Source organism: Dromiciops gliroides, chromosome 4, assembly GCF_019393635.1.
Source record: "Dromiciops gliroides isolate mDroGli1 chromosome 4, mDroGli1.pri, whole genome shotgun sequence".
NCBI lineage: Eukaryota > Metazoa > Chordata > Mammalia > Microbiotheria > Microbiotheriidae > Dromiciops > Dromiciops gliroides.
This window is the reverse complement of record NC_057864.1, coordinates 97,921,810-97,934,695: the sequence shown is the minus strand read 5'-3', so window position 1 is coordinate 97,934,695 and position 12,886 is coordinate 97,921,810. Positions and strand designations below refer to the sequence as shown.

At 39.5% G+C, this 12,886-nt stretch overlaps 1 protein-coding gene and 1 long non-coding RNA gene across 3 annotated transcripts; one reads left to right on the top strand and one right to left on the bottom strand.

Annotated features, from left to right (window-relative positions):
• Positions 1 to 600: 600 nt before the first annotated feature.
• Positions 601 to 1,652, bottom strand: LOC122753297. Its single transcript, XR_006356267.1, has 3 exons — positions 1,489 to 1,652; positions 900 to 1,036; positions 601 to 738 (listed from the first exon to the last, which is right to left on the bottom strand). It is a non-coding gene; the product is annotated as an uncharacterized LOC122753297 (long non-coding RNA).
• Positions 1,653 to 7,066: 5,414 nt separating this feature from the next.
• On the top strand, positions 7,067 to 11,828 carry ZNF281 (zinc finger protein 281). Of its 2 annotated transcripts, none has more exons than XM_044004870.1 (2): positions 7,067 to 7,188; positions 7,441 to 11,828. In XM_044004870.1, the coding sequence occupies exon 2, from the start codon at positions 7,459 to 7,461 to the stop codon at positions 10,279 to 10,281; it is 2,823 nt and encodes a 940-aa protein (XP_043860805.1). In that variant the 5' UTR covers positions 7,067 to 7,188; positions 7,441 to 7,458; the 3' UTR covers positions 10,282 to 11,828. The 2 variants fall into 2 exon arrangements, with proteins under 2 accessions (XP_043860805.1, XP_043860804.1); XM_044004869.1 differs by having other exon boundaries at positions 7,074 to 7,188; positions 7,445 to 11,828.
• The last annotated feature ends 1,058 nt before the right edge of the window (positions 11,829 to 12,886 follow it).

Below are 12,886 nucleotides of genomic sequence, written 5' to 3'. Positions count from 1 at the left end.
CCACCTAGCTGCCCCTTCTATTACACTTCTGCCTACTCTATTCCTTAAGCGAATGTACTTGCCATCCCCTATGTTACAGACCTCCCTAAATTGTATTACTTTGTTGAAGCTATCAGGTCATCAGATGTCTATTTGCCACAATGCAATTATTCTCCTTTAAGACTTATGATTTTTTCTCTTTTAAAAATCTAAGTAAAGAACGGAACATTTTCACATACACAGCAGAAAGGGAAAAGAGAATTTTATATGAAATCGTTAATTTCCATTTTATACTGATTGCTCTAAAAAACCCCAACAAATCGTATACATTACTTTCAAAACTTCCCTGCTTTTCTATGCTTCCTTCTGAACTTCTCTGAGTTTTCTTTTACACATTATAAAACTTGATAAAATGATAAGATTTCAGGTTAGTTTCTTTTCTACCAGGAAGTCTTCAAGCATCAAACACCAGCTTTCCTAATATTATAGTAGTTTATATATGTCAGGATGAATTTTTTATACGCAAATGAATTTGCTTTTATTTTTTCCCACTCAACTATCTCCTTAAAAATAAATACAATGTCTATATCCATTCTAAAATTCTATACCTTTTAGTACAGTGCCATATGTTCCTATGGATGTTCAATAAATGTTGATAATAAAGATGAGCATGTTTGACTATTCGATCACCCAGCAGCCTCTGGATGGGAAGCCATATGTAAACCAGCACACCGTAAGAACACTTCATCAGACAAGAATCTGTAGTTGATAGAAGAAGAGAACATAAAACAAACTTGGCACACAGTTAACTAAGAAACAGGCTTGTTTCCTGCTGTACCAGCTAGACAACCTGAGATCTGAACAGAACCAAAGTTATTTGAAACAATTGTATGTTTGTAAAATTAATTTAATAAACCTACATGTTAAGTGACCTCTGCAATCTCATTTTGAACCAGGTGACAGAGCTTCCATTTGAAGACTTATTCTAGTTGTTGAGGTATTTTTTTTTCATTTATGAGTCTTTGGTATAATCTCCACTGTGTAAGTAGGTACCTCTCTGGTAGGATAGGAAAGGAAAATAACATATTACCACTTGAAAGAATATTGATTTTATAGCAGCCATAAAGCATATGATAAAAGTACAAAAATGATCAATACAAAAACAACACTTGGGTCTCAATACTTTTATCTATCTGTACATATTATTCACATGACTATTTTCATAATGGTTGGAAATGTTTAAAAAGCTGCCTTTGCTTTTAAAGTTTCTTAGGTGAACTTGAGCTGTTCCTCTTTTTCTAGAGCTTCTTTCTTTAACGTTGTATAGTATCAGAGCAATATCTTAATGTCTTCTCCTAGTTCTGGCTCTTGCCCATAAGCACTCACATGCATTAGGAATCCAGCTTGCTACACTTGGTTGATTTCTGCCTAATTGTTAATGTGTTTACTATGGTGGCACCAATTATTCAGAGTAATATTCCTATGGATGGAAAAAATAAAAGTTGATACCTGTGTGACATCTGAAGAATCTTTTATCTTTGGAGTTATTTCAGAAATATGTGGGACATTTTTGATTATTAGTCTTCAACAGGACAGAATGTTGGAGGAAGGAGTTCCAGAAATTTCTGTGCCAGTTGAGGATTGGCAGTTGGTTCCTTCCAGCTGTTCCTAACAGGGTTCTCTCTGCAGGAATTGAAAAATGGCTCATAGTTATGAAGTAGTAAGAAGTCTAGGATTTTGTATCCAATAGTTTGTTTTGTTACTTTTTTTTTTTCAGAATCTGAAGGGACAGGAAATGGGATGTAAATCTAATAATGAAAGGCTTATAAATATTTTTAAATTATGTCTATATGATGGCCAAACAGCAGTTGAATAAATCAAATAACTGGTTAGTTTGGCGAAAAAAATTTCAAGTGGTAGTTTTTTGTCACATAAAATTTCAAACCTAGTTGTATTGAATTTTTCACTAAGTCGGTATCATGTAGACTGCCTGAGGGAATGGGAGGCATGGACGCCCTGCAGTAATTTCAATCTTCAGACTTCATAGTTCTCAGGCAGACACTTACTTGTTGGTGACTGGGCTTACTCATGTTCTTATGTTGTACATCTGTTGAAGAAAAAGAGGAGAAGAGGGGAATAGGACACTGCTTAGATTTGATTTCTTTCTCCTCAGTTAAACTGACAATTTTCAGCTTTATTTGAAAGGGGACCATATGGCTATTAATTTTATATTAATTAAAAGTTCAAAAAATAGCACATGTATACATATATTTGCCATAAATAAGTTGAATATAATAAAATGCAAAAATAATTATTAGACAATGGTGAGTTACTAGTAAGTGTATATATGAATGACAAACTATCAGACTACCAGATATTGAAAAAAATGTACTTTAATCTTATTTGGGTTGCTTTCTGCTTTGCTTTCCTCCTAGATGTGGATCTCACTGTAAGAAAATATGGCATATGAAAATATGAATTTATTTTAAAAAATCAGATTAGGGGATAATTACTCACATAACCACCCATTTGATTTTTTTAATACCAAAAGAGTGATTGAAGATGTTATCTAGACAGTAAGGCTCCTTAATATTTATTACATGTACTATGTTACTATGCGACCCAATTTGCAGAAATTTGACTTACAGAAGAATTCACCTTTTATCTATATAGAAGGTACAATTATACTCTTAAATGTGATGTAGAATTGAGTAATTTATCCCTAATATAGTTCTACAACTGATTAGAGGTTTAAATTATCTGCTGAACTGGAGCTGTGGACCATCACATTTAGATAACTGAGAAAAAGGCAGAATTATCTAGAATAGAAGAAATAGTAGTCATTAAGAAAATGACTTGTAAAACAAAATTAATTCAGTTCAATCTATGCTGTATAAATCTGGTTTGTTTCTTTGAGAGGGTTGTTTTCTCTTGCAATTATGCTAGGGATAATATATGCACCCACACAGCATAATGGCTATGAGTATGCATGTACTTTTAAAAATCTACCAATGAAATGGTAAGGATCAATAATTCATATACTCTCTTAAAGTCTTTCATTATTTGCTCAGGTGCTAGAGTACTTTTACTGTTTTAATTATTACACCAGAGAGCATCATTAGAAATAAGCAAGAAAAGAAGGAAGGAGGGTTGGTATTGTCAGATCTCCAATTATATTACAAAGCAGTAATTTATCAAAACTATCTGGTACTGAATAAGAAATAGGAAAATACATTAGAAGTACAGATTAGATAAGTAAACACAGAAGGACACTGAATTTTCAGTAAACCTAAGAACATAAACAATTGGGGAAGGAACTCTGTATTTGACAATAACTACTGTGGAAACTAGAATACAATTTGGTGAAAATAAATTTAGAAAAGCATAGAATGATATAGTGGGAAGAGTTCTCAATTATGAGTCAGAGAATCTGAGTTTGAATCTCAGCTCTGCCATTTATTATGTATGCAACCCTGGTCAAGTCACTTAATCTGGGCCTCAGTTTCCTCATATATAAAAATGAAGAGTGTGAACTAGAGGACAATAATTTTCTTTCAGGTTATAAATCTATAGTCCAATGAGTGCAAATAAAAAAGTTAATTTCCAGAGAGAGAGAGAGAGAACAGAAGGTTATGCTATTCACAAATGTGGGTAAGGGAAAAATTTACACATAGATATAGGATTGAGGAAATTATAAAAGTCAAAATAGAGCATTTTATTACATAAAATTAAAATGCTTTTGCACCAATAAAATGCGAGCAACTAGAATAAGAAGAAAAATTATGGAAAGGGGAAAAAGCCTTAGCATTAAACATTTCTGTTAAAAATCTGATGCCCAGTGACCCTAGGCAAGTCACTTAACCCCAGTTGTCTCACCCCACCAAAAAAAAAAAATCTGATGCCCAAAATCTACAGAGGGACTTGACTGATACAAATCAATAAGAAATTAATGAGTTTTTTTAAAAATTGGTCTCTTTTGTGATCTCTTGTGCATCATTTGCATTAAGAATTCAGAGATAAAAATCAAATGTAGAAATATTACTTCAGGACTCCTCTACCTTCTAACCTAAATCTAATCTCTGAATCTAAATTTTGTTGGTAATGCAGAATAGAACACTTTCTGAAATGTCATCACAATTCATTAGGTTCCTTAATTTTAAGCATTTATTAATTATAGATTGTAATTACAACCCCCCATTTAATCATTATCACTTAATGTTGTGCTTTCCAATTGTCAAAAGCAAAGATATATCTAAAGAAAGATGAGCACCCATGAAGCCATTAGTAATTGTCATGTATTTTCTATGAAAAATTGAGAGTTTACTATTCTAATTTCTAGTGAGTTTTTATATTTAGGTATGATCATAAAAAACCTTTTTTAATGATATTTTCAATGAGCTAAGTATTGTGTAATTATGTGAAGTGTCAAATATAGGGTTAAGTAGCATATTTCTTAATAAATTTTAAACTAGGAATTTTTTTAAATTCAGAAAAGTTGTAAATTTTCACAATAGCTAATCATTTGGAAATTGAAATGTTAGCATTTTTATTATCCTATTCTTTTCCTATATTTTACATTTTAATAAAATATTTTAACTGAGATATGTCTTATAGAGGAATATAACTATACATACTGTTACCGAATTTTTTGTGGTATTTAGAAATACTAATAATTCAATAATGATTCTAAAATTATTTGGGTGACATTTATGAGTTCATCTTTAATTCATTGAACAAAGATTATTCAGAGGCAAGCATAACAATTTTTCTAATTAATAAGCTCCACTCTTGGTGAATCTTTTCCTGTTTCCAAAGAGGTGAATAGCACAAAATGCCATAGGCAAAATGCAGTCCCATGTTATCAAATAAATGTTCAAGGTACAGCTTATAATGTTGAAAAATAGAAAAATAAATTGACCTTGATGAAGTGTGTCTTCTTTTGTCTGTTCCCAGGAAAGTTTATTTCAGGTATTTCTACTGCTGAAATGATTAGAGTTAACAGCTTTTTCCCTCCATTTTATTTTACAGGGTCTCTTCATCTTCCTGATATATGGGGTGTACAACACAGAGGTAAGTCTGCTTGGAGTATCTCAAGGCTGACAGAGTGAATGAGAGAAATGACAGGTTTCTTATCTTGATAACTGAGGGACAAAGTTGGCTTTCCATATGAGTGTCCTACTGCCCTTCATGCTTGGACTAGCTTATATGCATCCCAGCTTACCATTAAACACAGACACCCTGAATAAAGGGACAGACTCATTTCTCAAAGGCATTGACTAATATTTTACTGCTGTTTTAAGTTTTTGAATTTCCAGTCTTTCTTTTAACACTTAGCTACACTTGACTGTATTAAAGTTTTACAATTCAAGGAACAGAATTTTACCATTTATGGTTCCATGGAATGAGGGACTAATTTTTCTGAACTCTAAAAACATTATGTAGAACGTAATAGTTCATCAAATATTGGTTTCTTTTTATGAATCGCCTTTACTATTCTAAAAATTAGTTGTAAATATTTGAGGCCAAATAAGTGAGGACTGTGGGTATTTATTCACAATTTCATTATGTCAGCATGGTTCAGAGGCCTTGGTGTTAGCACACCATGATTCCCAATACTAGCTGTGACACTTAATAGTTGTATGACCCTGTACAAGTCCTTTCATCCTTTTAGGTCTTAGTTTCCTCATCTATAAAATATGCTTAACACTAATGATACTGGGTGTGAGCAAAAGGTTTTGCAAACCACAAACTGTTATATAAACATGAACTGCAACCCACGGATAAAATAGAAAAAAGGAGAAAAGAAAATCTTTTATTTTTATATTCAGAAAATATACTATAAAAGGCCTGTCATTATAATTCTAGCATTTCAAGTCAAGAAACATTTAGTACCTAGTCTATTCCTGTGTGAAGCTCCCGATTGACTTGATTTTTTTCAAAAAGTGACTTATTTACATAATCCAATAGGAAAAATGCAACTTCAGATGGCTGCATATTCGGCATCAATTCAATCAACATTTATTAAGCGCCTACTCCGCGCCAGGCACAGCGGACACACAAAGAGACAAAGTGACAGTCCCTGCCCTCAAGTTGCTTACAACGAGATGGGCACCTAGCACAGAGGGGCTCAATAAATATTTGTGGAGCGGATATGCTGGGTTTGGGAGATTCCGTTTAGGAAGAGGAATGAACAGTCTTGCCTATGGTCCTTAAGAGTCTGCTCGGCTTGGGTGGGTGGGTGGGGGCGGAGGGATGACATCTAGGCACTTCCAAAGGAGCTGATGGTAGAGGTAAACGCTTCAGTTTCCCAAAAGAACAGTGGCGGAGATAACAGGACAAATAGGCTCATTAGTAAAGCCTACAAAGGAATGCGGGCATTTAAATAACGTTTAATGATGATGAAGTGCGTGTGGGCGTGTGTTTTATAGGGCGGCTGAACTCGGATTGCAAGCGGTTTCCTTTTTGAGTAGCCTTCAGGTAGGTTGGCAGTAAGACAGCCACCTTTTTTTTTTTTTTTTTTTTGGCAAAGGCAGCCCGATTACGTTTTCAACGTAGGCCACTCCCACGACTGCAAAGGAACCGGGTCCAAGAGATCGCAAACTAACGCGGGGATGAATGGGTGCGAGAGCAGGCCGACTGGGGAGAGGGGGGTGTCTGAGGTTCAGCACCGAGGGCCCCCAAGGGGGTGTTCTCGTCTCCTCTCGAGCAGCCCGCTGACGGGCTAGGTCCCCCTTCTGCTCCCCCACTTCACCTCCACTGCCTTCCCCATCTGCCTCCTTTCCTTTTTCGGGCGCCCTCTTTCTTCCTGCCAGGCAGCCCATGTAACTCCAAGCCCAAATCCTCGTCCCTTCTGCCCTGTCGGTGGCACGTCTAAGGCCCAACCCGCTCCGGGCCTTCATCCCCTTTGCCTCAGCCCCGGCCCACCCCCGCCGGTCACCTCACAAGTCCCCGCCCCACTGGCCCCACACGAGTCGGCCTCAACCCTCGGGCCCAACCGCCCGAATGATTGACAGGCCGGCCGGGCGGAAGCTGTTGCGCAGGCGCCCTGGCTCCCCAGAGCTCCCCTCTGGCCGGGTCGAGTAGTTCCCAGCAGACCCCGCGCCGCGCCTGCGCAGTGCTAGGGAGGCTTTTAATTCCATTGTGGAGAGGACTCGGCGTTATTTTTATTAACTGGAGGCGACGGCGGCTGCGGTGGCGGCGGCGGGACCCGTAAGTGCTGCTGCTGGGGGCCGGGGAGGGGGGAGGGGGCGAGGCCCGGGGTAGGGCCGCCGTACCATGCGCGCTGGGGCCGGAGGCGGCCGGGGATAAGCGCCGGGCGCGTTGCGGTCTGGGCGGCGGCGGCGGCGCAGCGGCGGCGGCGGCGGCGGCGGCGGCGGGGTCTGAGCGCCGCGGTGGTCCCGGCCCCGGGGCCCGGTTCCTCCTCCTTCCCTCCCTTCTCCTCCCTTTTCCTCCTCTCCTCAGCCAGGCCTCCTCCGGGGTATGAAAGTCGGCAGCGGGTTCCTGAGTAGCGGCGGCGGCGGCGGCGGCAGCGGTAGCAGCAGCAGCAGCGGCGGCGGCGGCGGCAGCGGCGGCGGCGGCGGCGGCGGCGGCGGCGGCGGCAGCGGCAGCGGCAGTAGCAGCAGCAGCAGCAGCAGCAGCAGCGGCGGCGGCGGCGGCGGCAGCAGCAGGAGGGCGGAGATGGAACCCACCTTCCCCCCGAGTATGGTCATGTTCAACCACCGGCTCCCCCCGGTCACCAGCTTCACCCGGGCGGCGGTGGGGGCCGCCCCTCCCCCGCAGTGCGTGTTATCCTCCTCCTCTTCCTCCTCCTCCTCATCCTCCTCCTCCTCCTCTTCGACCTCCTCCTCCTCCTCTTCGGCCTCCAACTCCGCAGCCCCGGCCGCCGAACCTCCCCCGCCTCCTCCTCCTGCCCCGGACATGACTTTCAAGAAGGAGCCCGCGGCGCCGGCCGCGGCCTACCCCCCGCAGAGGAACTCCTGGGGATTTCTGCAATCCCTGGTGAGCATCAAACAAGAGAAGCCTACGGAGCCGGAGGAGCAGCATCACCACCACCACCACCACTATGGAGGACTGTTTGCAGGGGCGGAGGAGAGACCTCCCGGCCTAGGAGGCGGGGAGGGGGGGAGCCACGGCGTCATCCAGGATCTGAGCCTTCTCCACCAGCACGGCCAGCACCCACCCCCCCAGCACCACCGAGATGTGTTACTCAGCAGTAGCAGGACAGACGACCACCACGGCAACGAGGAGCCAAAGCAGGACACTAATGTCAAAAAGGCAAAGAGGCCAAAGCCAGAATCTCAGGGAATCAAAGCCAAGAGGAAGCCAAGTGCTTCTTCCAAACCTTCTCTGGTTGGAGATGGAGAAGGTGCCATTCTTTCCCCAAGTCAGAAACCTCACATCTGTGAACACTGTAGCGCTGCTTTCAGGAGCTCCTACCACCTGCGCAGACATGTTCTCATTCATACAGGAGAGAGACCTTTCCAGTGCAGCCAGTGTAGCATGGGTTTCATTCAGAAGTACCTACTGCAAAGACATGAGAAAATTCATAGTAGAGAGAAGCCATTTGGGTGTGATCAATGCAGCATGAAGTTCATTCAGAAGTACCATATGGAGAGACACAAGAGGACACATAGTGGAGAAAAGCCATACAAATGTGATACTTGTCAACAGTATTTTTCAAGGACTGATAGATTATTGAAGCACAGGCGCACATGTGGTGAAGCCATAGCTAAAGGAGCAGCTAGTGCAGAACCTGGGTCATCAAACCATAACAATATGGGTAATCTGACTGTGTTGTCTCAGGGAAATACAAGTTCTTCAAGGAGAAAAAATAAGTCAAAAAGCTTATCTATTGAAAACAAGGAGCATAAGACTGGTAAAGCAAATGAATCACAAATTGCAAATAATATCAACATGCAGAGTTATACAGTAGAAATTCCTATTGTGTCTTCCAGTGGTGGCATAATTGGCGCTGGTATAGATGAATTGCAAAAGAGGGTGCCAAAGTTGGTCTTCAAAAAAGGAAGCAGAAAAAATACAGACAAAAACTACCTTAATTTTGTGTCACCATTACCAGATATAGTTGGACAGAAATCACTGTCAGGGAAACCAGGTGGTTCTCTTGGCCTAGTGTCCAATAGTAGTGTGGAGGCCATTAGTCTTCTCCAGAGTGCAGGTGGCAAGCAAGGCCAGCTAAGTAGCAACTATGATGATGCCATGCAGTTTTCAAAGAAAAGAAGATACTTACAAACTGCCAGCGGTAACAGTGCCTTTTCTATAAATGTTGGACACATGGCCTCCCAACAGTCTGTCATCCAGTCTGCAGGCGTGAGCGTTATGGACAACGAAGCGCCATTATCACTTATTGATTCCTCATCTCTAAACACTGAGATCAAGTCTTGTCATGACAAGTCTGGAATCCCTGATGAAGTCTTACAAAGCCTCTTGGACCAGTACTCCAGTAAATCTGAGGGGCAGAAAGAGGATCCTTTCAATATAACTGAACGTGTTGATTTACACCCCTCAGGAGAACATTCAGACATGGTTCAAGAGGAAAATTTGAGCCCAGGCAACCAGACATCTTCAAATGACAAAGCAAACATGTTGCAAGGATATTCCAAATACATCCAGCAAGCTTTTGAAAGATCAGCCAATAGCACTGGTTTTGCATTTGGACCTGGTTTCCAGTTTGTTAGTTTGTCTTCAACTCTCCACAACCACACTTTATTTCCAGATAAACAAATATACACTACATCTCCCCTGGAGTGTGGTTTCAGCCAATCTGTTACCTCAGTGTTGCCAACTACATTGCCAAAGCCTCCTTTTGGGATGTTGCTTGGATCTCAACCAGGTTTTTATTTATCTGCTTTGGAGGCCACCCATCAGCAGCTGACTCCATCACAGGAGCTGGATGATCTGATAGATCCGCAGAAAAACTTAGAGACTTCATCAAGCTACCAGTCTACATCTCAGAAATTGACTAGCCAGAAGGAACAGAAAAACTTAGAGTCCTCCACAAGCTTTCAGATTCCATCTCAGGAGTTAACTAGCCAGATAGATCCTCAGAAAGACATAGAGCCTAGAACAACGTATCAAATTGAGAACTTTGCACAAGCATTTGGTTCTCAGTTTAAGTCGGGCAGCAGGGTGCCAATGACCTTTATCACTAACTCTAATGGAGAAGTGGACCATAGAGTAAGGACTTCAGTGTCAGATTTCTCAGGGTATACAAATATGATGTCTGATGTAAGTGAGCCATGTAGTACAAGAGTAAAGACACCAACCAGCCAAAGTTACAGGTAAGGTCCCAAGTGTGACCAGGCTGGGGGTCTTACAATGTAATTTTGTTTTATTTTGAGAACACTGCCATTGGAATGTTTCTACATGATCCTATTAAGAATAATGTAACATGCCCTTTCAATGCAACTTTTCATATTTAGTTTATTTTGTTAGTGTGATTTTAGCTCTGTTTGTATTATGATTTTTAATCAAAATCAATAGATTAAAAATAGTTTGACATTCAAAGTGACAATGTTTAGCAATCAAATTTACATGTATAGATTGTCAGGGAATAGCCCAAAAGTTTTAAATGCAAAAAAAAAAACCTACAAAAAAATTTTGTTCCTAGGATTAAGGTTTATTCTAATTGCTTTACTCTCAGGAAAGTGTAATAACGCATGGGAATTCTATACATTATCACTGTATTGGAATATCCAACTTGCAGATAGAAGAATGATATACATTTCAACATTTAAGTAAGGGATCTAAAACATTTCAAATTGCTATCTCTATCTGGGCTGATCCAAAATTCTGAGATGTTGGCTACCTATATTTTGTTGCAGCTTTTCAAATGTACTCTGATCTTCCAAACCACATTCATTCCAGACTGGTAGAACAAATATTCTTGGATCTTTGATCAAAGCCTGGAATGATAGCTTTAATATAAAGAAGAATGAAAAGCGCCCTCCCCTCATCCCAACTATAACAAGGCTGTAATTCCATTAAGAGATTCTAGTGACATCAACAAAAATTGAAACCCTAGTGGTTGGTTCATATCACAAGAACCCTAAGATGGTATTATGTAATTTATACAAATTTTGGGGATGCATTTATTATACATGGTTTAAAACATTTTCTCTTCCACTTGTCTTCTAGTATATCATACATCCTTCTGTGTTTTGTCCTTGTTCTTAACCCAGTTCTTCAAGGTTCTTGGGCCTTCCCTCCTTGCTCCCCTCTCCCTATCTTGACAGTTTGAATTTTTAAATGATTTACATTCCGAAACATAATTCATTATGTACTTTTATATGTCTTATGGCATCAAATAGTCAACAGTAGTGTAAACACCCTTCCCCTTATTTTGTAAATCCAATACAAGTTTCCATGTATAATAATATCCTAACCCCACTTACTCACAGCTCTGTGTAATAAGGTTGTAATTCTGTCTGGTGGCTTAACCAATGAGCATTGAGTTTCTCAGTATTTCTTAATGACATCAGAACCTCTGTGAAATTGCAGCCTTTCCTGTACCTTCTGGAGTACATGAGTCAGTATTGTACACGGATCTTGTGAAGTTAATGGAAACTTGCTAGGAATGCTAATGGCCATTCGAAGCTACTGATAGGCGGTGGCGCTGCTCTAAACCACTTTTTAGCAAATGTATTTTTTTTCTGATTACATTTTTTATTGTACTTTGATGTTTATGCTCATGAGTTTTTTTTATGTACTTTTGGTGATGTTTCAGTCCTGTGTACTCTTCTGACGTCAGAAAAGTACCACTGGTTGTTTGCAGTCTTATTGTGTAATCAGCCTATTACAGGCTTCCATGTATAATAAAGTAATTAACATTGTGCAAGTGTACAACACTTCTGTTAGGAAAGCAGTGTTTGAAAAATAAGAAATTATTTTAAAAAAATATTTCAGAATACCAGTTAATTTTTCTTCCCTACTTCCCCTTCCTTAGGCTGCTTTCACCAACTGAAGTCACCTGTTTGCCAATGCAAGGTTCTTAGAGAATTTATTTAATCCCCTAAATTCACTCTATACTAACATGAGTCTATATTTCATTCTTATTACAGTTGAGTGCAGTAAGTTCTTCTATTTAGGTACAGAGTTCAAGCTGTAATCAAGGGATGGAGAGGACCTTTACCACTGTATCTCTTAAGCTGTATAATTTTTCGCAAATTTTTTTTGTTTTATACAGGTTTTGAATTTCTTTAACTTTGTGTGTACTGAATATTGCATATGTACTATTCTGATTTGTTTGCTCTAGCTTAATACCAATAAAAAGTCCTGTTAATCACAAAATTGAGGAAAGGAGATATCACTTAATACCAGTCATCTTTTTTCAAATTTCCTATTAACTAAATTCCATAGGATATTTATCATCTGTACCTAGCAGTTTGGGAACTTGTGCTTTTTAAAATTCAGTACACTTACTGTGTTTAAGCATAGATACTTTGCATCCAAGTTTATTGTAATTGGAAATCAGTTTGAATATTTTCATTTTTATTAGTATTTTAGCTATGCACAATATTGTGAAACCATACAAATTACATATTTTGTAAATTAAAATTGTTTCTTCTTGCAATTTTTGAGTTGGCTATTGTAGATGCTATTCCAGGTAGATTTTGTTCTAAGTCTTAAAGTAAGAGACTTTGTTTTAGTTTCCAATCTCTTTTGATCCCAAGTGCATTCTTTGAAACAGTGTACTAAAGTAATAGCATTGGAAAAAACTGACAACATATATGATAGTAGAAAAGAATTAAGTATTAATAAAATTTTACAGTTGGAAAAGTTAAAGGGAAAAATCCTAAACTCCAGAAATAAGTAAAGGAACCTAAAGCATGTTATTATCAAGTTAGTCTTAAGAAAGTTTTTTGGGTCTTGGATAAATCTTAAGTAAGTG

Coding starts and splice junctions, on each gene's coding strand:
- ZNF281 (XM_044004870.1), top strand. CDS start 7,459: ATGAAAGTCGGCAGCGGGTTCCTGAGTAGCGGCGGCGGCGGCGGCGGC.